This window comes from Rhagoletis zephyria, unplaced genomic scaffold, assembly GCF_001687245.7.
Source record: "Rhagoletis zephyria isolate East Lansing unplaced genomic scaffold, Rhagoletis_zephyria_1.1 Rzeph_scaffold_02747, whole genome shotgun sequence".
NCBI classification, from domain to species: Eukaryota; Metazoa; Arthropoda; class Insecta; order Diptera; family Tephritidae; genus Rhagoletis; species Rhagoletis zephyria.
Genome location: NW_016159831.1, coordinates 34,076 through 61,070, shown reverse-complemented (window position 1 = coordinate 61,070; position 26,995 = coordinate 34,076). Strand labels below are relative to the sequence as shown.

General features: G+C 35.3%; 3 protein-coding genes across 7 annotated transcripts; all 3 read left to right on the top strand.

The window, feature by feature from the left end:
• Positions 1 to 46: 46 nt before the first annotated feature.
• On the top strand, positions 47 to 557 carry LOC108367627 (persulfide dioxygenase ETHE1 homolog, mitochondrial). The gene is made up of 2 exons (XM_017622284.1): positions 47 to 165; positions 228 to 557. The coding sequence occupies exons 1-2, from the start codon at positions 54 to 56 to the stop codon at positions 281 to 283; spliced, it is 168 nt and encodes a 55-aa protein (XP_017477773.1). The 5' UTR covers positions 47 to 53; the 3' UTR covers positions 284 to 557.
• An 863-nt stretch (positions 558 to 1,420) lies between these two features.
• On the top strand, positions 1,421 to 4,836 carry sprt (PDZ domain-containing protein sprite). The gene is made up of 6 exons (XM_017622285.1): positions 1,421 to 1,456; positions 1,831 to 2,372; positions 2,432 to 2,575; positions 2,642 to 3,589; positions 3,660 to 4,031; positions 4,158 to 4,836. Exons 1-5 carry the CDS (start codon positions 1,421 to 1,423, stop codon positions 4,027 to 4,029), a joined length of 2,040 nt encoding a protein of 679 aa, XP_017477774.1. The 3' UTR covers positions 4,030 to 4,031; positions 4,158 to 4,836.
• Positions 4,837 to 7,449: 2,613 nt separating this feature from the next.
• LOC108367625 (superoxide dismutase [Cu-Zn], chloroplastic-like) lies at positions 7,450 to 24,408 on the top strand. 5 transcript variants are annotated; one of them, XM_017622282.1, is made up of 6 exons: positions 7,457 to 7,727; positions 19,927 to 20,008; positions 20,089 to 20,298; positions 20,910 to 21,160; positions 21,769 to 21,839; positions 24,275 to 24,408. In XM_017622282.1, the coding sequence occupies exons 3-5, from the start codon at positions 20,101 to 20,103 to the stop codon at positions 21,812 to 21,814; spliced, it is 495 nt and encodes a 164-aa protein (XP_017477771.1). In that variant the 5' UTR covers positions 7,457 to 7,727; positions 19,927 to 20,008; positions 20,089 to 20,100; the 3' UTR covers positions 21,815 to 21,839; positions 24,275 to 24,408. The 5 variants fall into 5 exon arrangements, with proteins under 5 accessions (XP_017477769.1, XP_017477768.1, XP_017477770.1 ...); XM_017622280.1 differs by lacking the exons at positions 21,769 to 21,839; positions 24,275 to 24,408 and adding an exon at positions 23,783 to 24,041 and having other exon boundaries at positions 7,450 to 7,727; positions 20,086 to 20,298; XM_017622279.1 differs by lacking the exons at positions 21,769 to 21,839; positions 24,275 to 24,408 and adding an exon at positions 23,783 to 24,041 and having other exon boundaries at positions 7,453 to 7,727.
• Positions 24,409 to 26,995: the final 2,587 nt, after the last annotated feature.

The window sequence follows — 26,995 nt, the reverse complement described above, 5'->3', positions numbered from 1 at the left end:
AAAAAGATTAATTTTTAACGAGTGACCTTTGTTAAAACTTTCACAGAGGCACAATGGAGAGCAGCGTTTGGGAAGAGAAAACATATAATCCACGCTTGACGAAGACAAGGGAGCAATTTATTGATATCATGAACAATTTGAATTTGCCTTATCCTAAGAAGATTGGTAATTTGATTTGAGTTTTTTTGTGTTTATTTGGAAATTAAAATTTTTCTTTACTATTACAGATGTTTCGCTACCGGCTAATCGCGAATGTGGTGTCCATGATATTCCAGATAAATAATGTTGATTGGCTTTTGTTTTGCGAAAAAAAAATTCAAAATAAAGTGCTGCTCAAATGTGGTTTCAAATGGCATAGAAAGCACCCAAACTACCGAGTCATGGAGGGCTAAAGTATTTTGAAGGCTACTGCTGTTAGCTGTACAGCAAATTCTTTTTAAACGTTTCCTAAATATATAGAATTAATCAAAAGACATTGTAAAAAAAAGAGTTTTATAATAAAAAGTGAAATAAAATATTTCCACAAATGCTATCGCTAATTTAGTTGGTCACGTCTATGTGCACTCGTCTATATTTATGTATAATTATAAGAGGGCCTCACAATGTATCATAATTAATCGATTGGTGAAAACAATATTTAAATATACTTGTACTTTAGAATTAATTTTGTTTCCCATATCTTTCGTTTTATGCCCACATTGTATGATTTTATCTTCCGAAAATGTTTAATTAATTTTTGATTATAAATAGTTTGGGTTATGTTAGGTTTAGGTGGTTGCACAACGATGCCCTTGGGCTATAAGTTTAAGTCCTTGCGACACCAATACGAATCGTAACTCCTAAGCTATAAAGAAAAAGGCAAATTTCAGCACCGAATAGCTTAATTGGAGAGTGTAAGCCAAGCTATTTATACTTCAGTCTCTCAAAATGTGAGGTGCTGAGGTTATATTTAGCCTCGCCGCGTAAACACCTATCGGTCATTTGTCTTAGCCTGTGGTGTCTACATCCATTTGAATTGAGAGTTGCAGATGTTTGAGCCCAACTAGACTCCTTGACTGGCTCCCCTTCTTCGCTGACACGTCCGTCCATCCTTCCAAGAGTAGTCCATTTGCATTCAAAGCTTCTCCCATTCCCTCTTTTCTCGGTGAAACCCATTGGAAGGTGATTTTCTTTATCAACTCATCCTCAAAGCAGTTCACTCCAAGATCACCACTTCCGGTTACCTATATAAGTTTGACCAGGAAAAAATCAAAGGCACCTGAAACAGAGCTTAAGCATTCCCTTACTAGCTTAGAGGGCACACAGCACAACGGCCACACTCACATCAACTGCTTCCTTAATTCTATCTACGACACTGCTCCCTTCAAAAGACCTCGTTCAAGCTTCACCGCATACGTGTGGAAGTTCGCATGGAGGAAATATGTATAAAAAAGAACTCATTGATGATAGTCTGTCTGTGAGGTGATCGTTGTCATAAAATCGAAGACTCCAAGAATACTAAATGGTCCAAATCCTCAGTCACTTAGGCACGCAGTGGCCCAAAATCTGACCGCTGCCCTTCATTTCAATTTTCAGGGTGGAAGTGGTCCCAAAAGCCCCACTGTTCCTAATAAGGGCGGCCAGTTGTACCCGCTCCAGCTTTCTGACTGGCGTGTATTCCACCAGACGTGAACTCCATGAAGCTATGGGCTTAACTATGATTTCATAGAGACAGGAAATAAGTAGCCCTATATCTTACAAATTCTCCATCTGAAGCAGTAGAGAGCAATAATTTACTCCCTCCTCAACTGAGGAGTTTTACTAGTTTTAGTCCGCTGAATACGGGACTAGACCTATTACCAAACCAAAGTCATAAAAACCCTTTTTAAAAATAGCGCTTTTTCCGAAAAATTGTTTAGTTATATAAATTACATAATCTGCTATTCTTATCTAAATTCATTACCTTACATTTTACCCTTACAGACCATTCTGAACCCACGTTCCAACAGATGCAACGCACACAAAGATAATAAAAATGTCGAAACGAAAATTTCCGAAACCAAAACAAATCTTATTAACAACGCACAGACACAATGCGCAACGACTGGACGTCGACGAAAACTCTCCTCGTTGGGTGGTACGCTCTCCGCGCGATCCTGTCGCAGTGAAACGAAGGAACTGCGCTCGGCGCTGCAAGATCGCGAAGCGGTCATACAAAATCTACGCATACAGTTGTGCTTAGGCAAATTGCCACGCCCAACAGGACCACCACTGGACGAGAGCGAGAAACCCGCGGCAGAACAAAAGCTGCAGAGACTAAAAGCCGAAGCGGAGAACAAGAGAATTAAAATCAAGAACTTGAAAACTGCGCTGGAGAAACTAGATATAACAGAGTGAGTTAAGAGCACGGATGAGCTTACCAACTGTTTTCTTTCTAACTCCATATTTACAGTAATATTGATACACGCATACGCCAGGCGGAACTGGAGTATGCGCTTGGCCGCGAGGAACTTCAAATGTTATCGATTGTCGAGGAAGCGCGCGCATTGCAAGCTCGTTTGGAGAAGTCAAAACCTGAAGTGCAGACCATTTACAAGTAAGAACTTATTTCTTAATCGTATATGCCAATTATTTAATACCGCTCCCTTCTGCTAACTCGCAGCATACTCAACTCTGGCGCCACACTAAGCCTACACGCGGTCCATGCGACCACCGGCCGCTGGTCTGCACACACCAAATCCGACCAGCCCGGCTTCTTTGTGGAATGGGCGCTCGAAGGTGACGGCCTGTACAAAGGTGATCGCATACTCGAAATCAATGGAAATCTTATCGCCTGTCGCACCAAGGAGGAACTGCATAAAGCGATAGGCAATTCAGGTAAATGCCAAATGGTGGTTGTGCGCAATAAGTGTGCGCCGATACCGCAAAAGCAAATAGATCAGGAGAAAGAGAAGGAGAACAATATGCGGTTGCAGCATCGTATTTCCTATCTCGAGGAGCAAGTACGCGAGCTGCAAACTGCTAAGGAACTGGAGATGTTGCAACAGGTACTAACCCAGCAGTCAAAGGCGCTGGCGCAGATTCCACTACTGCAACCTTCAGCAGCGCACATAAATAACGGTACCAATAGTCATGTGACCAGCATCAGCATCTCATCGCCACCGTCCACGCCGCCCGACAACAAGCCATTGGTTTTCCAACGCGGCAACTATATAACCACTTTGGTTGGCGGCAAGCCAATTGAACTGGTTGGTGAGAATTGCGAACAAAATGGCTTGAGCAAAAGCAACACGGTGGCGCACGTTACCAAAACGCTGATCAAGGAGAATACACAAATTGATATGCATCATGAGCGCGCGCAACGCGCCTGCATAGCGACGACTACCTCATACCCGTGCCTGCCACCCAAGTCGCTGTCCGCTTCGAAGATCTCCATCAACAGTGACTCCGCGTACATGCAACAAACGCACTATCGACGCAGCGAGAAGGAGCGGCATACACGCGATCGTGAGCGCGAACGCTATGATCGAACGGCGAGCAAGGCTAGCGCGCTGCAACACCGCGCCAATATGCAAGCGCGCAGCGTGGAACACTTGAATCACTACAATGGGTAAGTTGAGCGCTTTATTATTTTGCCCGCCTGAGTAGGGTCTAACTAATGTTGCCTTTTATTTGCGCAGCATTGAACGCCGACGCGACTGCTCTGCCACGCCGGATAGGCATGCGCATGTGCCCACCGATATGCGCAGCGTCAAGTCGCTAGATTTTGATAGCGAGCACGAAACCAAACCCATCAGCGACACAGTATCAGAGGTGCGCGCTGTCCGTCCGACGCCACCAAAGAAGCCGCTGCGTTTATCACTGCAACGCGCCCAGAGCCTACAGACTGTCGAGCTGACGCCAAGCTCTGATTCGGAACGTAAGCGCCCGATGAAGCGAGCGCATATCAACGATAAGGCGCCCGGCGAACGAGAGGGCGCGATACTCATCGAGAATTGCGCACCACCAACGCAAACGGCATCGCTGGGCAGACCGCGGACGAATATATGAAGGTTGCTGAATGTTCTCTTTAAGCGCAATGAAGAGACACATTACTAGTGAAGGTGAAGGTGAAGTTGGTGAGGAAGTGGCTTAGGAGATGGAGTTATTTTATAGGCAAAGAAGTTTTAAATGTGNAGGTTGCTGAATGTTCTCTTTAAGCGCAATGAAGAGACACATTACTAGTGAAGGTGAAGGCGAAGTTGGTTAGGAAGTGGCTTAGGAGATGGAGTTATTTTATAGGCAAAGTAGTGTTAAATATATCAAACATGTTTCGGGGGCGGATGAGTGCAAGATTTGTTCTACATAGTTTTAAGAAGTAAATTCTTTACCAAATATTGAAAAATATTTCAACATTTAGTATTAAGCGTATATGTAAGTGTGCATGGTATATGGAACGGTGGGCAAGCTGGTCTAAATGCAAAAGTTAAATTTATTTAAGTTTATAGTAGTAACACTGCATACTTGCTATCATTATTAAGTTCAAATAATAATACAATAAAACTGTACAAACAATTTTTTAGCACAATTTTGTAATACAAATTAATTTGCATGAATGTAAATACACAATCAAATCATAACGAAACTGCAAGTGTGATGTTTTCTTTTTTTTTTTGTAAACTGGAAAAAACGCAGCACAGTCCACCTACGCGCCCTTCTTCTTTATTCTTCGTTAAACTTGAACGAGATTTCGTAAGCTATGCGCAATTTAATACGAGCTGCGTAGTTCAATGAGCAATTTACAGCCAATTCGCACGTCTTACACATTTTACACATAATGCACGGGCGGGCTGATTCGTGACTCTTCATTTACAATTGCTGATTTGCATGTAAGTATCTATATACATACTACTTAGTGTAATTATATACACGTGGGTACATACTTATGTACATTAGGGCGGTACTTAAATGTAGGAAGCAAATTTTTACATCAGATTTCCTAAGCCTCAGCCCTTACGTCAATGCTATTATAGTCGAAGATATCACATCTAAATTTTGGTCCTGATTGGAGACGGTTAAGGCCTGTCGCACAGCGAGCGAAGTTCAGTTTCCTCTATGGAGACTCAAAAAATTTAAATTAACCCTTTTTTTCATCTAATACCCAAAATCGATACTACTATAGTCGAAGATATCTCATATATATTTTGGTCGCGATTGAAGTCGGTAAAGGCGTGTCGCACAGGGGTCAAAGTTCAGTTTACCCTATGAAGACGTCTTAACCGACATGATAACCGATATGTGATATACTCGCCTTTGGTAGTATCGATTTGGGTATTAAATGAAAAAAAAAGTTAATATAAATTTTTCAAGTCTCCATAGAGGAATCTGAACTTTGCCCCTGTATTGATTTTGGTTATAGGTTAAAAAATATGAATTTTAATTTTTTGAGTCTCTTTAGAGGAATCTGTATTTTGCCTCCTGTGCGAGACGGCTTAACCGTCTTAAGCGCTCACGGTTGCGTTCATTTCATTTTTAAGGACCACCCTAATGAACATACATACATTTATGTGTGTTCTAGGCATGATAAAACATGTAACTTATAGTAAAAAAATACATAATAATCGCCCTAAAAACATGCGGTTCATTTAAACACGTTGAGGTGCACTGTGTACCTTAAACGAGTTGCATAACTTTGCCATTGTTTGGTTTTTACTAAACGAAGGAAGTGTTTTTTATCCAAGCTGTGTAAACAAAGCCTCCAGTGTCGGAAGAAAGAGCGCATGACAACAAATATTTCTTCACGAGCCCTAGAATCCTACTCAAATGACATACCACAGGCCTTTTGGTTCTAAACCGCTAAAACAAAGTGTTTATTGGGCCTACAGATAATTGTGCTTGTTAACAAATAAAAATACCCATTTTTTCTTTATTTATTTATGTGCCAAAAAACCAAAACCAAAAAAAAGCGACTGCGAATAGTTTTTAATCGCTCATCCTTCTTCCTTTTATTTTTGTAGAAAGATGAGCGACTGTAAACTATTCTCACTAACTTATTGAATGAGAAAACCACTTTGGAAATACCACGGATAATCAATAATCGACTAACAGTCGTTTATCTACTATTTGCTAGTCGACACTCACAATAGGGGTGTTAGTATTAATTTTCGTATTCGTATCTGTCATCGTACGACACAATAATTGTAATGGTTATGATAATGTTAATGCAATGGTATTGGTAATGGTAATGCCAATGCTTAATGGCAACGCTAATTGTGATGGGAATGGTAATGGTAGTTATAATGGTAATGCTTTTTATATTCATCAACGTATTCCTGTTCGTGTTCTGGACTGGACTAATTTTAAGCTTGGAGCTGAGTAACCCAGCAAGAGAAGCAGAGTACGAAATATATGACATCCCCAGGCAGTGGCCAGGTAGATTGCTCTATTAACCGCAACGAAACTCAATGCTTACTGGCAGGATGAATAGCATAGGGCAAACACAATACGTTGCACCGTACCTTAGCTTCGCTTATTCTTCGGAGCAAGAATCTCCTGCAGACTGCTCTAAACTTGGCATCAGCAGATCCGGTGCAGTATTTTTAATTAGAAATTGAAGCAGAATTCTATGACGTTTCATTCCACAAGTATAGCAAGCACTGCGGAGTTGAAGAAGGACAAAACGGAGTATATGCTGCTCCCAAGCAAACAGTCAGAGCACTCGGGGGTCGGCACACGCGGTACTTTTAAGAGTAATGCTAAAGGAAAATCACTCTTGTCAATAACTTCTATTTTGGACTCAGTAGGTTATTGAAAAGCAAAGTCTGTTCTCGTCATACAAATATACTCGTTAAAAATATTGTTTTAGCGATCGTTTAACCATTATTCAAATATTTTCTCCAAATGGAAAAAAGTGCCATAATAACTAATGCTAATTTCATGCCAATATGCATAAATATATGTATGTGCACATATAGCCATACAAATTTAAGAATTTACTCTCCTTAACAAATAAAACGCCAACCATTTATTATTATCTTTTCCATTTTACATTCCTACTGAGCTTGTAATAAATTTTGTAAAAGACGTTTACGCTCACTGATTAAGTATTGGCATACCAAATTGCAACTGCAAGTGGTTAATATTAATTGCACTACTCCAAAGAACGATCAATTTGAGATGGGAGCAGCCGGTAATTGGCTACTCGTTGGACGACCAACAAGCTCTCTATGCTTCTCAGCTGCACTCAATAGCAACAATTTAATCTCGCTGATAATTTTTGCTGACCACTTCAATTGGAATATGAGTGATATGGATTTTCATATTGGCACCGAAGGCATCCAGCATTGAGAGCAGCACAGCACAGCACCTACACTTTCTACTGGAGCACAGTTATATACATATGTATGTATGTATGTATGTAGTGTTTGCTTAACTACTTGCACAAAGATTGCTTAAGTGAGCAAATTCTCACGTTGGTTGCATCACTCACTTGGAAGGTCCCAGGCGGCGATAAATGGTGAGGGTAGGCGGCTGGCTGCCCACCGATCGACACAGTTGTGAACAAAAACAGTTTATAAACAGTTTGCTTTTCGCAGTCGAACAGTTCAGCTTTGTGTTGTACACCGTCGGAAAAGTTAAGGCGCACGCGTAAAAAAAATAATAAGTTTAGCAACAGACACAGTCTCCAACCAATAATCCCACGCAAAATATTTTAGTAAAACACAAAAATTTAAATACAACGGTTTAAAACGTTATTGAGTGCCAAGAAGGTGAGCTAATAGATAGTAATTGCAAAAATTACATAAACTCCGTTAAGTGCTTACGGAATTACATACTTTTTTGGATTCTGAATTTTATTTTTAATATTTATTTACGTACATACATGCATATGTAAATGCATGCATATAGTTATAGGCATATTCTGTATTATTTCCTTCGCAACTGTACCGAATAGCCGAGTATTCTCACACAAAGTGGTTAAGCCACAATTTCGTGTCTGAAAACGCAGAATTGACTTTTAAATTACAAATGTTCAAATGTATTTACTCATGTTCATATGTGTGTATATAGTTATATATGTATATAAGCATTTCATTATTCAGTATTTTAATTGCTTGTCGATTTTTTTATTTTTATTATTTAATCAAGAAGCAGCACTGCAATTTTTATCCAGTCCTGAAGTCTCTGACTTAAAAGGCCTTCACAAAACTGGTTAATTTTAAGCGTAGCCAAATCTTACATACTTCCATATCGCTCCAATACATTTCGAAAATACAACTTTGGCGCACTCAGTAAGCAGGTGTGTGTTGTTTTTTTTTTTCTTTTTTTTAATATTTATATACCAACGCGCATTACTTGCGTTATTGTTTATTTTGCTTAAGTAAACAGTGGAAACAATTTCGGTCGCCATCAAATAAATTTCGAAATAATTTGAAGAAAGCATTTTAGACATATTAATATGTATTAATAGAATTGAATTTACATACTATGTGCGGATATAAGTTTAATGATCGCACACAAAAACCATAGATCAGTTAGCTTTGGTAGAGCTGGCTAACCCATAAGGCCACACATATTGACCAAATACGAAATGTATGTCGGGTACTGCACTCGCGAACCTGAGACAATTATTAAACAAATATCCGTCCTTTTGGTGATCTGTAATACACTTTTTAACCCTTTATCGATATACGACCGCATGCCCTACTTCTGCTTATCGATACATACATACACAGTTCGCGTGATCACTTCATTTATTATAAGGAAAATGCAATGTTCATAGTCAGATCAGCATATAAATGGATGCGCTGTTAGGTCAGTTCGTCGGCTGTATCGTTACCTTTCATGCCTTTAAATCCTGATACCCTGTAAAGTTTAATTTATAGCCAGCCTTTATGCAACCTCTTTACAATATAGAACCTCTAAAATGTGAACGCGATGGCTGCCAGAATATAAATATAAAAGTTAATACGATAACTGGAAGGATTGAACCTCTGCATTCGTTTTGCCGCTTTTCTTACTGCCCAAGAGTTTTGCCTTCTCCGATCGGGCAACTAGATCTGCAGATGTAAAATTCCGATTAGTACGCCTGTGATTTTCATGCTTTCGAAGCTGTTTTGAGATAAATGGATTGGAGCTACCTGCTTAACTATCCATAAATCGGATGGTTGAAGTTAAAAGTATTCCAATTACCCCGTTCGAGTGATAATCTCGTTTTTCCAATGGGCATAAACTGCAGCTAAGGCTTGGTGGAAATGCCCTATTAAGAAATCTCGTCAAAGGGAGTATCATTCCGTATTCCTATTTGCAATTGAGTTCCTAAATGTTTTAGTAATTCAGCAAATTCACAATAAGTAACGCGGCTAAACCCTTACGCGCAGTTTCTTTAGCTGCAAATTTAGTAAAAAAACTTGGCTTTTTATATGGTTTCTATACCTTTCATTAACATGACTTTAGTGCGATGTTTTTAAGTACCAGAATAAAAAGAGAAAGACCCATAAAAAGTATGCCAAAATTATCCGAACGTCGAGCTGAATCGATGTAGCCACACATGTCCCTAGTCCCTAGTCCCTCAGTTTTCGAGATATCCGAAATATGATAAGAAGGGGTATTCGGATCACTACAATATATATCTCCCATATGAGAGATTATTCATATTTGACGTTTTTCTTTAAAGCTACTTAATTTTCCCTAGCCATTTCATCATATAAAGTCTACTGAGAAAATTGTCAAGATCGATACTATATAAGGTTTATTTTTTATATAATTAATTGTTCAGATATAGATAACTTTTTACGATGTAACTCCTCCATACATGTAGTTAAAGTCAAGAGGTTGTTTCCCTAAATGCTTATCATAAATAAAAAGCTCATATTGTAAATCAGTTTATATAGTATAGTGTGAGCTTCCAAAGGATTCTTTAAAAATACAATAATGGATTGAAGTTAAATTTTCTGATGTCCATGCAGGTTGCGAAGTCTGCGGCATAGCCGTAGGCAGCACTGTTTTCAGGTATGTACTTGTTTTAACTGATCGTAGCAAGAACTTTGTAATTATTCACAACAGTATCCTTAAGGATTGAAAAACACAAGTACGTTCATATTTCAATTTTCATTACAGAAGTGCACCTGAAATTCTAAAGCAGGAATTCGCTATCTATTTTTCCACTTATGCAAATAGTCTATACTCAGTTCTTCAAGTTGTAATAGTACTAACTAAATTAATTATCACATAGAAAGCGAAATACGATGGAGCTGAATAAAATTAAGTCTCATATAAGTTATATAATTAGTTATAACTTACATATCTATTCTCAGATGTCTCCCATATATATGCAGCTTATTTTAAAATTTGAATACAATATTAAATCGTTGAGTTCTCACAATTTTCGCATTTAATTATCTTTAATTGTTTACTGTAGTGTTTGCTACTTGCATATTCATTGCATGTTTGCTGTAATAGAAATTGATATGTAGAAATTATATGCATTTTAATTTTTTTATATCCATCGAACCCAGTGTTCTAGGGCTAAGGCGCTCACTTTAAAGCAATTCGCATTACATTCGATTTTATTGAAAAATCGATCGCCCATCCCAGTATTTTACTTCTCTCTTAAACGGCCTTGTTTGATGTTCTCAGTTCACGTATGAAAACCGAGTAAGGTTCTCGGAAACAACGGGACAAAATTTCCAAAAATTATAACAGCCAGTAAGATGTTTTCTGAAAAACCAATAAATTCCATCTTTTATATGGTAGATATTTCGGACCCTGGTTACACATACATACATACATATTGTTACCTTAATACAGAAAGGCCCTATCTAACATTTTTGTTTCTTTACGGTTAGTTATATATAAAACTATACACAAACTAAATTTCTTCGGTTTGCACTTACTTCATTTCATTGGATTTTAATAACCATAGAAAGTAATTTTTTCATATAATTTGTAGCTGATTTTAAATTCGTTTAAGCATCGTTTTCTCAAGTAAGTTTTAAAATTTATCTGCCCTTCCAACATGTTTTTTTTTTCCCGTATAAAATATGTGTTTAAAGGGCAACTATACTTTGAAACCTACTTGACAAAAACGGCCCTAAGTCTTTTGTGAGTAATCTACCAACTTTTGGTCACTTGAATTTCAAACGAAAATGAGTTGGGGCTTTTCTATATTAAGGTAACGATATATATGTGCACCTTAAATTATTTATATTTGTACCAGTTAGAGACAGTTTCCCACTTCTGGTACTTGTGTTACTCCCTATGGGTTATTGAGTTTTAAAAAATACAAATACAAACGTAAAAATAAGTGTTTTATTTGTGCCCCAAAAGGTAAAAAGACACAATTAGTCCATGTTCTGGTCTTAATTAATATTTGACAAAAATTTTCGTAACAACTTGATGAAACTTTACTTTTTTTATCGAAAAATTTGAAATGGTTAAGAACATTTGCAAATAACAACCCATTGGGAAATCAAATGCAATTTCATAAGATGCAATCCAAACTTACTCTAGTTAGGCTTTTTCACGCCGTTTTAAGTCGGTTCCTTTCCTAAGACCAGAACGGATATGATCGCTTTTTTCCAATTATATTTAACCGTTATTTTATGATTTGAATTTTTCGATCATATTATAACCGTTATTAATTACAAAAAATTTTAATCTAAATTTTACTTATATTCTTATGGAAAAAAACACAAAACGAGTAATTTTTAAACAAAAAACAAACCGACCGAGCGATCCAATTATTTGCAAGGAATCCCGGGGTTTTCGCGATTTCGAATTTGCAATGGTGGCAATAATAGAAACGCTTTATGTTGACCAGTTTTTGCTATATTTCTTTTGTTTATTTAATATTTTTTTATAAATGTTAGCTAATTATACATACACTTAACACCGTGCGATAGGCAATTTTACACACAATGTGCAATGTACTTAGAAAAACAGTATGGGTATCAAATTAAAGAGGAAAGTGTGTAGAGAAAGAACAGATTAAATTTTTTGGTGCATTAGGTATTGAAAAGGTCCTTAAAAATTTTATCCTTGAATATGCTTGAAATTTTGGAATATTTATTTTGAAAAAATTATATGTTAAGGACTAATATAAACTCGACAACGTCCTCGAATATAGTCCTTCTAACTTTATTAGCTTAAAAAAAATAAAATTGATTAAAAAAGCATTTTCAGTACATATTCGTCCTTGTGAACCAAAAAAAATTTTAATTTGTTTAAATCCTACAGAATTTTCTCTTTCATTTAGTATCCATTTTTATTCTACATTGCACTGAATTTTTTAAATAATTTTTAGAATTCATCTTATCTTTGAAATTATAAAGTTCTAATCAAAAAAAAAGTCTAAAACTAAAAACGCAGTTTTACTATATTTGGCCCATAGTGTCGTGAGTATATTGATTGCTTAGTGTGTTTTGAAATTTTTTTTGTTTCAATCTTTCTACTCAGAATTTACTCAGAAGAAAATGCCCAGCATCGTTTAAAAAATTCCCAAAAATTAACGGTATTTTGTAACTGCATGAAACTTGCATTTTATCCTACTTTAATTTAATGGGCTATAAAACTGCGTATCTCACATTTTTCTAAAAATGCTGAGTGAAACGTTTGAAATTTTGGCACATTTTTTGCATTTTTATAATTTTTGTACAAATTTTGAAATGCGCATTTAAATGCAGTTAATTATATGCAAATATTAAATAAACAAAAGAATTATAGACTAAACTATTTAAAATAAGGCGTTTCTTTTATTTCTGCCACTAGTATTATGAACTTCTTTCAGCCACACAATACATATCGCACACCGTCTTCAAAAGCGTCCCAACTCAAAATCATACGCTCGTCATAAAGTGTGAAAAACTATTTCGTAGCACATGCTAATCATTTGGGCAAGGGCGGCTTTACTTAGGGTTTTTTTTAACAAATTATAACAAAAATTTGCTCCAGCTTTTGCTGAAAAGTAACTAAAAGCTCTGTATACATTTTTAACGCATAATTCCAAAAATACCAAATTTTGAGTTGTGACTCTTTGGAAGACGGTTTGCGATATGTTGACTAAAGTTTCTTTTGCATCGAACTTTCTTCGACATGCCTTAAGTTACTTTATCATTTACTATGTAGACGCTAAAGTATAGCGTTTAATTTATTTCCCGCCTTTTGTTTTGTTACTAATGAAATATTTTTCAACTTAAATAAGTAATAAAGTAGGTTTGGAACCCATTTATTTATTATTTATTATATGGTAAGACAGCTTCTCAAAGTATATTGATGGCATTTTTTCATGTTAAGTTGTTGGAAAATAATGAATTTCTAATATACTAATCACGGAATCCCGGGATTGTATGAACAATGTCCCGAAAATCTAGGGATCGCAATAATCGAAAAAATGAACATCCCTAATTTGTATGCATTTGAATACCTCTGCTTATTCTGTGATGATTCTTTATGTATGTATGTATGCAAATTGTTTTTTTACCGATTATAAATTTATTTGAAGAATTCTAATTACGGTGAGATAAGAAATACGTGGAGATCAAACCAAATATTAATAATAGACGAATGTTTAGTGCATCTAGGCAAACAAGTGTGTACTTTGAAAATAAAAAAACAAATCTAATAACAAACAAGAGCAAATTAAATGAATAAAATATTAAGCGTTGATAATAAGTTAATAGTAGAAAACAATACTTTTAGAACAACCTTACAAAATATAAATGAAATCAGACCATAAATACTGGTTTACCAAATATCTCGACTCTTGCGCCACCTAACGGCAACATGTTTTGTGAAGTTATTCCTTTTCATGTAATTAATATACGGCCTGAATATGAAACCAATTGGATTATGAATACGAGATTTTCAAATATTTCGACTCCTGCGCCACCTACTGAATTAATTCACCTTTCGTATTGCATTGTCATCGGGTCAAAAATGTATTACAAGATTCGCCCCTAAGAAACATATATATATACATAGAGATCAAGTTAAATAAAAATTTGTAAAAATGATCACATCAAAGGTATACAATAAGTTAACAAACGTAGGGATGTGTAAATTAGGAAGTATGTATGTATGTACGATTTCCCGCCTTATTCCCACAGCATAAATTAAGGCAGAGGTAGAATAACAATTTATAAATACATACATAATTATACTTAGTTATGTATGTATATATAGTTACAGCTCTTATGTATGTATGTAAATATAATAAAATTTGAATGCTTGGATTATACCTATCGTTCTGGCATTTCCATTATTAAGTCAAAGGATCAAAATTGGTTCGCAACTCCAAACAAAGAAACTTTATTTTAATAAAACTAAAAAAGACAAATAATTCTCAGGAGAACCATCTGCCATTTGGGTGTGTTACAAAACTATAGAACACTTAATTTTAAAAGAAGTTCTATCTATATACATACATATATGTCTGAACATTTAGGTAAGGGGTATCACAATCAGCCATACATCTTATCAGAGATTACTAGTATAAGCGTTATCAAACATCCCACTTTAACACGATCAATAAGTCACATAAGAGAACTTAATTTCAATTATTACTGATCTTTTTTAAACCCAACGCTGAAACAAAGATAAGTATTTAATAAAAACAACAACATTACATACTATCCATTTATATTTCGTGTCTACAGGCTTCCATATATTGGCATATACTGTGAAACCCGCTTAAGTGCTCCCTTGAAATTCCTTAAAATATTTACATATTTTGAATCTCAGTGGCAACATTACACTAAAATTGAATGGGCTATAAAACTGTATATTAAAAAAACGCATTTGAGAAAAAGAATTTTCAATTTTGATGAATTCTTTTTTTTAAGTGCTCTATAAAATCTCAAGCTTAGGTTTACATGGTATTTGTCAGGGAATGAACCGTATTTTAATAGAAAAATCTTAAATAAATACGTATACTTAATTAAATGTTTATATTTTATTCAAGGATTTGCATGTTTATGTAAGTCAACAAAAAGATGTAACTACATCAACAATTATGTTCGCTTAAGTAGCCGCATCGAGGTGCTTAAGCGGGTTCTTTTAAGCACCCAACCCGCCTAAGTACCTCAAAAAGCTGACATTTTTCGTGAGGTACTTAAGCGGGTTTTACTGTAGTTCAAGTTTGCCTCGCCTAGAATAATGTATCTACTTAAGTTTATTCAATGAATTATTTAAAGCAAAACACTTTAGTCAAATACCAGTTCACTTTAGTTTTTTTTAAGGTTTTTATTTTTCAGAATATAATCGACTGTATGCACTTTCACTCTAAAATAAATTTCATTATTAAATCGCTCTATTTATTTTCAAATTTTCAAAGCTAAATGCATGACAGTCTCCATGCATTATATTTGCTATACGTTGGGTATAGATATAAGTATTATTGGAATTTTTTTTTGCTCAAATATAAGTTGAAGGTGCAATTGAAGTGGACTATAAAGATTACAAAAATTTCGCTGTTAGAAAATTTTATTATTTTTCTACACGAATATTCACACATATCCGGGGTATTTATGCAATTAAATACGAGGGAAATTAGATAAGTACGACGATAAATGAGCTCGCTTGTAAAGCAATTTTGTTGATCTGCAAAATGGTAGGCCCTGGTCTTTTTCTTCTGTATATAATACGCGAAGGGATTATTTGTCTAAGTCATCATATCTGCAAATATTTATTAAAGATCTTGTGCTGTAGATGTGAAGCCAATAAACCAGTGACTTCATAGAGAGCATTTGTCATATAAGCAACCGTATAAAACATATATAAAAAGCTTTAGAAAGTTTCATCCTCGGGTTATCTTTGGTCGTGACTCACTGAACAGAATTTCGCAATTTATTTGAAAGAAGCTTCGCTTAAACTTGATGCTGGTCATGCCTTGTCAGAGATCGTTTCGCAGAAAAAAATACCACTGCCTTAAGGTTAAATTAGTGGTGACATAACCATAACCATATAAAACAGCTGTTCCAACCAACCTTACGGCCAACACTGTATTCGATTAGTGGTGTCACACCATAACGCCATAACCATAATCAGCTGATATCTGAAGTGCGAGAAAGAACGTGTTGCCGCCAGACGTTAAAAAAAATATTGTTGACAGCCAATGTTTTGGCATTAGTCTAGAAAATGAACCATTTAGCTATTCAAAAACCAAACCAGAACTTCTCACGCTAATTTCAACCTGTACCAATATTATTTGGCGCAAAAATGGGAAGAAGATATAAAAGTTTAAATTAAAATTTTTTGATTTTTTAAATAATAATATACTATGAACTACATAACCGATTAAAAAACTAATGATGCAAAAATAAAGATAGTTAATTTAGCATATACACTTAGCATAATTTTTATGCTTTTTTTATTTTTAATTCAGAAATACTAAAAAACGAAAAAACATCCTATTTTTTCATAAAATAACCTATTTTGAAAAAAAATCCATGATTAATGCAAAATAAATTTATAGTAAAAGAAAGTACAAGTCCAGCATTTAAAACATTATTTGAAGCTTATTTATCGTAATTTATAAAAAAAAATGATTGATGAAGATTTTAGAGAGCCCCTGCCAAGGTCTTTGATCGGAGTTTGATTTTCAATGTTCTTTTTGGCGTTAATACCATTTGAAGTCATATCAACTGGATAAATAGATTTCGGCATAAGAGAAGCTAAGTAACTTCGAAATCTTTAGGCAAAAAGAGATAAGATCTCGTACTAATACCTATTTACAGTACGTTTAATGTAAATAAATGTGAAATTGTTTCATTCAAATTGAAAATCGGTCGCATAATATATCGGACAATGATAAAAACGAAAATGCTTAATGCATTATTTATTCACTTTTTTCTCATAGTGTTAATGCATATCAAACTTTTCCTGTTTGTATGTAAAGAAAGGTCGTTAAGAAACTCTGAAAATGCGAATCTCAACAATATAGTAGGTCCAACATTATTCATAGCATTTTTAGGTCACTACTATGGAAAGTTAAACACCTCGTGGATAGGGAAATATCCGTTTGTATGTACATAAGTAATGAAAACACGTGCACTACTCTGAAATAAAGTGAATCTACACTCACATATGTATATACATTAGACTGCATCACTCCCCATTCAAAAAAAAAATCGGTACTATTTTTCCATTGGAATTATAAAAACTATTATCTTTTAAGATTTCCACCAAAATATTTCGGAAAAATATTAAGATTTAAGCGAGCTAGACCGATTTGAAAATACCTCCAAAAATGGTGTTTTTTATGAATAAAAATAGTTTCTTAAAGATTTTTTTTTGAAAAATTCCCCTCAAATGACAAAACGGTTTAAGCTTAAGATATTTGCATAAAAATATTTAAAAAAAATTTGAACGGAATCGTAATGATGATGCAGTTTTTTAACTTTTTTCAAAGATTGGTATAAGAAAAACTTGAACAGTTATTCAAGTTTTTCGTATGCCAATCTTTGAAAAAAGTAAAAAAACAGCATCAAAAATCTCATTCTTACGGTTCCGTTGAAAATATTTTAAAAATATTTTTATGCAGATTTTTTAAGCTTAATCTAATTTGTCATCTGAGGGGACTTTTTTCAAAAAGTTCTTTAAGAAACAATTTTTATTCATAAATAACTTCATTTTTGGAGGTATTTTCAAACTGGTCCAGCTCACTTAAATCTTAATATTTTTTCGAAATATTTTGGTGGACGTCTTAGAATATAATTAATTTTGTAATACCGGCGGAAAAACCGCAACTTTTTTTGGTGATGCAGTCTAATATACATAGATGTATGTACATACATATTTACATACATAAGTTTTTACATATATATTTACATGCAAAAAATTTCAACAATTGGAAAGGCAGCAATTCAAGTGGACTTAACCCTGTAAGCACGTCTGTACATATCTAAATATGTATATTGTATATTTTTATTTGTATCAAAATTACAGAGAGAACAAGTGGTTAGCATCAGCGTGCAAACTTATGAAATATTTCCATACATACAGACAAGCATAACTATGCTCACACATTGCATTAAAAGTGAATTCACCTTTGAAAAAATGTCGTTTTATTGGGTAAATCTCACTTCGGTGAGCGACTGACCCACAAAAAATGTAAAAATTAAGGTTAGCTCGGCAAGCAATTCACGCATCACAAACGGGCGAATGTCGAGTATGTCTGTCTGTGTTTTTTTTTTTGTTTGTTATCTGAGGGGTGTCTGTTTGCGAATCTAGTTAATTTTTACAGCAATAAATGACATTTTGGAACTGCTTCCCGATTTTATTACACATGAAAGATATGCATGTGTGTATATGTATATGTATATTAGACTGGGTCGGTTCCCATATGAAAGGGAAAAATAAGAAATTCCTTCTGTAGCAGGAAAACTTACTCCGATAGAATGCTGGCTCGTTAAAATGTATCTTCCTGTCATGTCCTAAACACATCCAAATAAAGATTTTTTCATGAGTTTTTATTAATGACAAAATTTTAAAGTGTGATAGATCGTTTAAAAGTATGTTTTTGTATAGTATAAAACTTCATAAAAAACAAAAGTTTTTAAATTATACGGTAACTTAATTTTAATTCAGTCGGCTGGAAAGAGAGCTCGCTGGAATGGGTAATGTTGGTCAGCAGATTATATTTAAACGGTAGGTTGCACCTTGGAATCGGGTTTTCAATAACAAAAAGTTGTGAAAAGCTGTAATTTGGCTGTTTTAGGACTCGACAACGACGAAAATTTTTAAGACGCCAAATTTTTTACATTTATCCCGCGGTGGCGTGCTAAGAGGTTCGCACAACCACTCGGTCTGCTCGAACCCTGGGCCGAGCAATATAAAAAAAAACTTGCGAGTGTATTTCTGCCATGAAAAGAGGTTCTGATCAGAACCATTTCCACTCTCCTTTGTGTGACAACATCAAACCGCAAACCACAAATCGGAAGAGGAGCTCTGCCAAATATTTATTTTTGTTTTATGCTTTCAAAGTAGGTCGAGTGATTACAAATGTTTATTCGCGACCCTGTCTAATGTACACATATGCACATATGTGTGTATATTAGAGTGGTCCAAAAATGTAAAGTCGGAATTTTAATGCTCCCACCCCCCTGGGATTGTTCTACACCGAAAAAATAGACCCTTATTTTTATATTTTGAAATCAAAAAATGTTTAGAGGTCGCACGAAGCGCTCAAAGTTTTCCATGTATTTTGTATGGCGAAAAAACAATTTTCCGTAGAAATGGTATAGAATTCCCGAAAATCAATATTTCGGAAAACTCGGTTTCTCTTCAGTAGACTGCCAATAATACTGCCCAATTATTTATTTAACCATTTTTTATAGTAACTATATTTTATAGGTCCTCAAAAAAACCCAGATAATGCAATGGGGAGACCAATAAAAAATCTTTGGTATTAAAAAATGGTTAAGTAATCGAAGTCTCGTGAAGAGAAATATAGTTTTCCGATCAACAATATTGATTTTCAAGAATTATATACCATTTCTACGAAAACTTGAGCGCACTCTAAATATTTTTTGATTTCAAAATAAAAAATAAAGGGTATATTTTTTTACCATTTTACTTTTTTTTTTGGACCTGCCTAGTGTATATCTTTATAACACACAGCAGTTTTGAGTAATGTTGATGGCATTCGCTTATGTCGCTAAACGATTCATAAACTGCCAGACATGACTTCGGATAACGCGTGATAAAGATTAAGGAACAAAAGGTATAAATTTTACTTTTTGTAACTACTGTATATGCGATTTTATTTTTAATGCAGTAAAGCAAAACATGTGCATGCTCTCATTTTTTTTTCTTTTGTGAGGTGTGATATGGATATCGTATTTAGTCCCCCAACTCGTTTAGTATAATCTATTAAACCTTTTCTTGATACATATCTATAGTACATACATACATATATGTATATGTATATTTTTGTACATTTGAATAATCCAATGTTTATTATCTTTTCAGTAAATCACCAAAAAAAAAAATTCACTCTCATTATGCCTTTATAGCCACATTGGCATTGTGTGCGGTCAGCGCCCTAGCAGAGGTACGTATTCTACTTTCAATAAAGTTTTGTTGCATTCATTGTTGATATTCACACATTTATTTGTCAATTGTCCGTAGCAGAAAAGCGCCACTATGGAAGCCATTGCCTATATGGAGGGCCCCATCGTGAAGGGTAATGTTACATTCATACAGAATGGCTGCTCGGAGAATGTTCATGTGCACGTCTACTTGACTGGATTGGATCCAGGCAAGCACGGTTTCCACGTGCACGAAAAGGGCGACCTAACAAATGGATGTACCAGCACCGGTGGACATTTTAATCCCGATAAGGTATTGGAATAAATATGATTTTTGTCGGAAAATGTCCAAAAGTTATGGACTCTCTTCTGATTGCCTCATAAAGTTTTCTGATCACGAATACTTTCCAGTGGTCCTTTTCTCGCGCATGCGTCTGCTTTCTCAAATGTTCTACATTGATACTCTGCTAATATAAATATATAAAATCTACAGTAATTTTCACGAGTAAAAAATCAGTACGAAACTGTTTCCTTGGCGTTCATTGTGGCATACCTTTTGCGTCTTGCGCTTTGCTGGCAAAGTTATTAAGTTTTATCTGGCAGGACCTTAAGTTTTGTAGTGGCAGGAAAAATTACACTGAAGATGATGAAACACCAACAAATTTAAACAAACGAAATATAACAATAATAATGAAGTTCTGCAAATGTATTTTGTACCGTGTCATGGGTTCATATTAGAGGTTCGAGTCCCATGAATTTACTCTTTAAAAATAGTCCCTAAGTGATAAAGCTTTGATTGTTAAACCTCTTGTTTTTTTTTCTAATAATTTAGCCGAATCAAACAAGGAAGCGAAATTCCAAAAAAAAAACTATAAAACCTTATACATAATAATTAACTTATTTTCTCTCCACTCCCCCCTGTAGATGGATCATGGGGCGCCTGACGATGAAGTGCGCCACGTTGGCGATTTGGGCAATGTGGAGGCCGATGCGAATGGCATTGTTGATACCACTTTCACCGACCACTTGATCAGCTTAACTGGCAAGCGTACCATCATCGGACGCGGACTGGTTGTGCACGAATTGACCGATGATTTGGGCAGGGGTAGCCACCCCGATTCGAAGAAGACTGGCAATGCAGGTGGACGCTTGGCTTGCGGTGTCATTGGTGTTAAGTAAATATCAGAACAAAACAAAAAAACAAAACCACACGCCTCTACTTTGTACACGCTAATTGTATGAAAGCTTCAAATCAAAATAAGTATGGCTGTATATGTCATTGTTGATTTTAACTGTTGTACTATTGTTGTAACATGTCAATCATTTGCTTAAACAGCGCCGTAGCGCAGTGAAGCAGGCTAATGTATTTTTTCCTTGGCTTTTTATTTTCATTTAAACTGCTATTATTTTTGATTTATTTTTTGTCGATTTCTCTAGCTTCCTTGCTCTCTATTTCATTTTGTTCTATTTTTTTCTGTTTTATTGTTTACACGTTTTCTTCACTAACCCTTTCTTGCCTTTAAAGTTTGAGCAAAAATTTATGTTTTGCTTATCATTTTGATATGCAACGACTTTAATAAATTAATGTTTTGTGGTTAACCAAATCGGCCAAATTAATATAAATTTATTTTGTGGTCATTTATTTATATAGGACTGTGTGTATATTTATTTTGGGTGCTTATTTAGACTGGGTGTTTATTTTACTTGTATATACACGTTTATATATATGTATTTGAGTATGCTTTTTTGTGTATTTAGTCGTAATTAAGCGCTTCATATTTAGACATAAACTTGTACATGGATGCACCGCAACAACAGGAAATACATAGCTACATAAAAGCACCCACTTCAAGGGTACGTATGACAACCTCTTCTATTAGTCTAACAGGAAAAAAGTCATTAGTTTTAGTTGCTTGCGTGTTTGCTGCTAATCAAACCTTTCAAATCTATTGTATGAATGAATATTTAGAATCACATTTACATATGATTTACCAAAGAAATTACCTGAATGTAAGAGTTCGATTATTTTTTTATTGTCATGATGTATGCTACTGTCTTTGGCAGCAAGGGTGTGATAATTACCACACATAGAGTCATAAATAAGCTCGCAATAAGGCCATGCTTTGACTCTAATAATGCAAGAAGACAATGCCAAATAGGACATATGTATCCGTTTATGGTTTTTGGCTGACAATGTTTTCCCTCCGTCGCAAACTCATATAGTGGTCAATTCTGTTTTACTCCCACTGTGGCATTTTACCACAACGAAAGATTTTATTCGAAAGCTTTCTGAATAAAATGTATAGAAAGCTCAAAAACGCTCTGTAGGCGTGCCGATGCAGGGGTAAATTCTGACTTAAATTCTTAAGCGCAAGTGAGGAACAGCTAAATTTTAATCTTTTCAACGGAACGAAAACTTGAAGGAATTAAAAGTTTAGTTTATAAACGTGAGATAACGTAACCCCATCAAAAAATTTGCGTGGAATGCCTTTGAGCTTAAAAATATTCGCGTCCAAAAAACATCCAACGTGGAAAGCGTTTTAAAGCTTTTCGTTGACTTTATATGAACAAGTTCGTCAAAGGATATTAGATAGAGCTTTTTAACGATCAAAGCATATCCCTTCGGGTTAAGCTGTTTTGCTTTTCAAAGCTCTCAATACATTTTATATGGAAGTGCAGAAAGTAAAAGCTCTCTCTGAGTGACGACGGTGCAAGATTTTGTTGGCGGTTATAGCGCCGGACGGGCCCTTGACAGTCGTCACTACATATTTTATATGATGCGCTTAGAGCAAGAGCTCTCTCTTATCGTCTATGATGGAAAACAACTTATAAAAAGCTTAAAAAGCTCTGATCCCGGCTACGTTTTAGCCCTCACTTATTCAGCGCAGTGATGATCAGAAAGGTATTATTCTATCTAACCTGTATAAAGCAAAAAAAACCTATGCAACAGTGCAAGAGTTTTGCCCGTCACTGATTAAGCTTAGGGCTTATTTAAATTATACAGTCGTCGAAAGGTTTCGACGCTGGATATCCCAGTATTTTTTTCTTTATTTGAGCAATAGAAGCCACATCAGCAATCTATAGAATTTTTGTCTATCTTTCTGTATGTGTTTATGTTTGTACGTATTTGTACAGTTTTCAACAATGTAATGCCAGGGGTCTAACTTAAAATATAGAAACAAAAAAATTTGGGAGTTACCACCTGTTTGAAAATTGCAGTTTAAGTAAATTAATAAGAGAAAGCAAATATTGCAATATGGCTGTCAAAAGAAAGCGCTTTAAGAAGGCTTACAGCCGAAAATACTTTTGAGGAAGTTGCCACATGTTTGAAAATTTTAATTTAATTTAATTGATAAGATACATTAAATATTGCAACATGTGCGTCAAACTGCAGAGCTTTAGGAGAGTTTACTTCCAAAAATATTTTTGAACGGGGTTGCCACCTGTTTCAAAAATTCAGTTTAATTCGATTGATAAAATAAATGACATATTACAATACGGGTATCACAACAGTGAAGAACGCCGGGTATTTGCTAGTTGTATATAAAATTTGTTCTCCTCTAAGAAAGTACTAAACTATTTAGATACTGTTGACAGTAAACACATTTATGTTTTTGCATACCTAGCAGTGTAAAAATTGCTAACACATGAACACAATCTACATTCGCACTTAAATAATCCAATAACGAAGGAAGAATAACGTAATGTAACCCTGCAAATACATACCTTTTGGTCACATGACTAAAAAATACTAGTAACAAGGCTTAACTATGTAATTTGAATAAATATTTTTTCAGCGCTTACCCATCTCATCAAGCATCCGTCATTGGTTGTGAGCCAACATTTTATGTGCCCCATCAACAGCCACAAGATCATGCTGTCTATCCCATTTTATCATCGAGTCTACCATATCCATATGCCTTACCATACTTTTATTAAAAAAAGCGAACGTTGCAGAGCCATCATTCAAAATAATCATTTGTAATACTCGACTTGCAGCCAATTTTACGAAAGCATGTTTAGTGTGAAATGATTTTAATTTTTTGAATTTCATAAGGAAGTTGACAGAAAATGAAAAATCATTTGCCATTTAAATTGCTGGTGAAACCGGGTGTTAGATAGAGCCCAGAAAATAATTTCAACCAATCATAAGATTTGTGTAGTTGGCCATCATGTCTCATGTCTCTATGTGTTGTCTTCAATTTAAATTTAACATGCTTAAGTCATACATATGTACATAATTTCGAAATCATAGCCCTTTCTAAATTTTTAATGGAAACCCTTTTTAGCGGCGAAGTTCACGAATGGCCCTGTACGAATAATGCCAGCCCTGCAGTGTCAGTATTTTCCATGCTTGCCTTCGTCCTGACGGTGTTAGCGGCTCGAGTATTAGTTTAGATGAAAGCAACGCTGGAGAGCGAATTGCTAGCAAATAATATAAAACATCGGCAGGATATTTAATTTAACAAAAAACAAACTTGTATTCAATGTATTTAAATTCTCAAAGCATTATTTTATGTTATACATGCTTGGTTATTTATATTTATAATTTACTAACAATTTACTTACGAAATAAACAAATGAAATGCCTTTCAATAAAAAGCAAATTTTATGCGCGTAAGAACAGTGACTAACTAATTTTTGATTAATGACAACAAAAGGACAATCACAAATACAATTAGTTAGAGTAGCACAAATTTCCTAAAAGAATTTACTAGTGTTGGGAAGTATCGAGTACTTTGGAGGAACGAGTTCTTTGGTATCGATACTTTTGAGGATCGGGTATTTTTGAGAGTGCTGAGTATTTTCTGTAAATATGCACATGTTGGTAACATTTCATTGCCAGCTTGTAAGGCAGCACTTTATTCAAATACAGTACAATCATTTATAAATGCCGGTAAATGTAAAGAAAACGCAGTACTTTCAAGTAAATATTTGACACTTAATACTAAGTACTTTGAATCTATCCTGAGTACATGTATCAAAGCGATGATTGGACAGAGTATTTTTGAATACTGAGTACTATCGAGTTCTTTTGTGAGTACTGAGTACTTTCGAGTTCTTTTGTGAGTACTGAGTACTTTCAAGGTCTTTTGTAAATACTGAGTTCTGTGAAGTATTCAGTAACGGTACTTCTAAAAATTGGCTGCTTTGAGAATCCAGTTCGGAGTACTTTTGAAATCGATACTGCCCAACACTACAGTTTACTAGAGTACGATATGCACTGAAGCGAATGTAATTATGTATGAGTGTACTATATTCCTTTAATAAGTTCCACCCCACATAAACCGTGGGTAAAACCATTTGTTAGCAATCGCTGACAAAGTAAATAAACTCCCAGCAAACGTCACATTCTTAAAATAAATAATATGGTTCAAAAGCTTTTAGGTTTTTGATTTGACTTTCGCTTTGGCTTCCTTTCAATAAAAATACATACATACATAGGCTACTAAAGCAGTTACATACATATGTACATACATACGCATAGGTAAGTACAATAAGGTGGTGGACTCGCTTTATCTATAGCGGTTTTTTGAATATTTTAGGCGGTCTTTTTGACATCTTGATTTTTCGAATACCGAGTAAACCGAATTTTTATCATCCACTGCAGAAAATTACTTAGAAAAGTAATTTTTAAGCAAAAAATACAACCAACTTCAATGCTCATATACAAACTTAAGTTCATTTCTTCATAATCCAATGATTGGAACTAAACCAATAGTATGGAGCCGCCCCCTGTGGTACAACCTTTCCGATAAAAAAAACAGATCGGGTAACGTGGTCCAAAGTTATGCGGTAATATAATGATAAAAAAATTAAAAAAATATTCCGACGAATTGATAACCTTCTCCTTTTTTAAGTCGGTTAAAACGAAACCCGAACGAAAATCTTTCAGCTTTTGTTTTTTTTTTGTAGTAGCTTACAGAACTACACGTGGGCAGACTCGGGGAAAAAGCCAGATCCGACGAATTTGGGCCGTTGGGAGTGGGATGGTAGACGAGCTGATGTGAGTGGCCATATAAAAGTTTAACCTGCTACAATGTCCAGGACGGTGATGTGGCAAAGTATCGTGAGCCTCACGAAGCCACTCAAGCTCTTCATCCATTTTGGGTAGCGTTGAATTTTTCACTCACCTTTTCTGTTTTGCTTGTATGTAATTCATAATACTTCGAACTTATTTTGCTTTATTGATTTCTAAATTAAAGCTATATGTACCTATTTTTAGTAGTCATATTGTAATTTTGGTCATGAACTCTGACTAACAGTATATTTAGCTGTAGAGAAAATATGTAAAATAAAGCCGGTTTATCTGGGTCTTCTTGAGTAGAAAACCAATAATCGAACACCTTAGGTTAGGTTAGGTTAGGTTGAAGCGACTGCCTACATTCCACATGGAAGAGAGGCACACTTAGACCCAATGGGTCCGTTGTAAGACCAATTAATAGCTCGAATTCGAATCCGTCCGTACACTGAGAAGTGGAACCAGTTGCGTTAGGTTCAGTAAGCGCGAGAATGCGGCAACCACGGCAGAAGTCATTAGCCGACAAACTCATTCTGCTAGCATGCCTTCCCATTAAGCAGTGGCCTGTAATGATACCGGTCACCAGCCTTAGTAGAGGGCGGTTTAACCGAATGAGTGCGTCGGATCTTTCCTTGTCGAAGCTGGGTCAGATTTGTCGAGTCGTCCCACACATGGGTTCTTCCGACCATCTTTTTTTGCCTTCCCAACGAAGTATGTCCTGAGCCATGTCTCACAGGTAGATAGGGGTATGCGCGCTGCATGAGAAGATTTGACATCAGATAGGGTGGTTCCCTTCCGCGCAAGCTCGTCCGCAGCGCAGTTACCTTGAACGTCCTTATGGCCTGGTACCCACACGATGTGAGTAGTAGATTTTGAAGCTAGATCGGTAAGGGCTTTCCTACATTCTATCGCAGTTATAGGCGAGGTCTTGTACCATTCCAGCGTCTTGATAGCTGCTTGGCTATCGGACTATATATAGTTAAGGAAG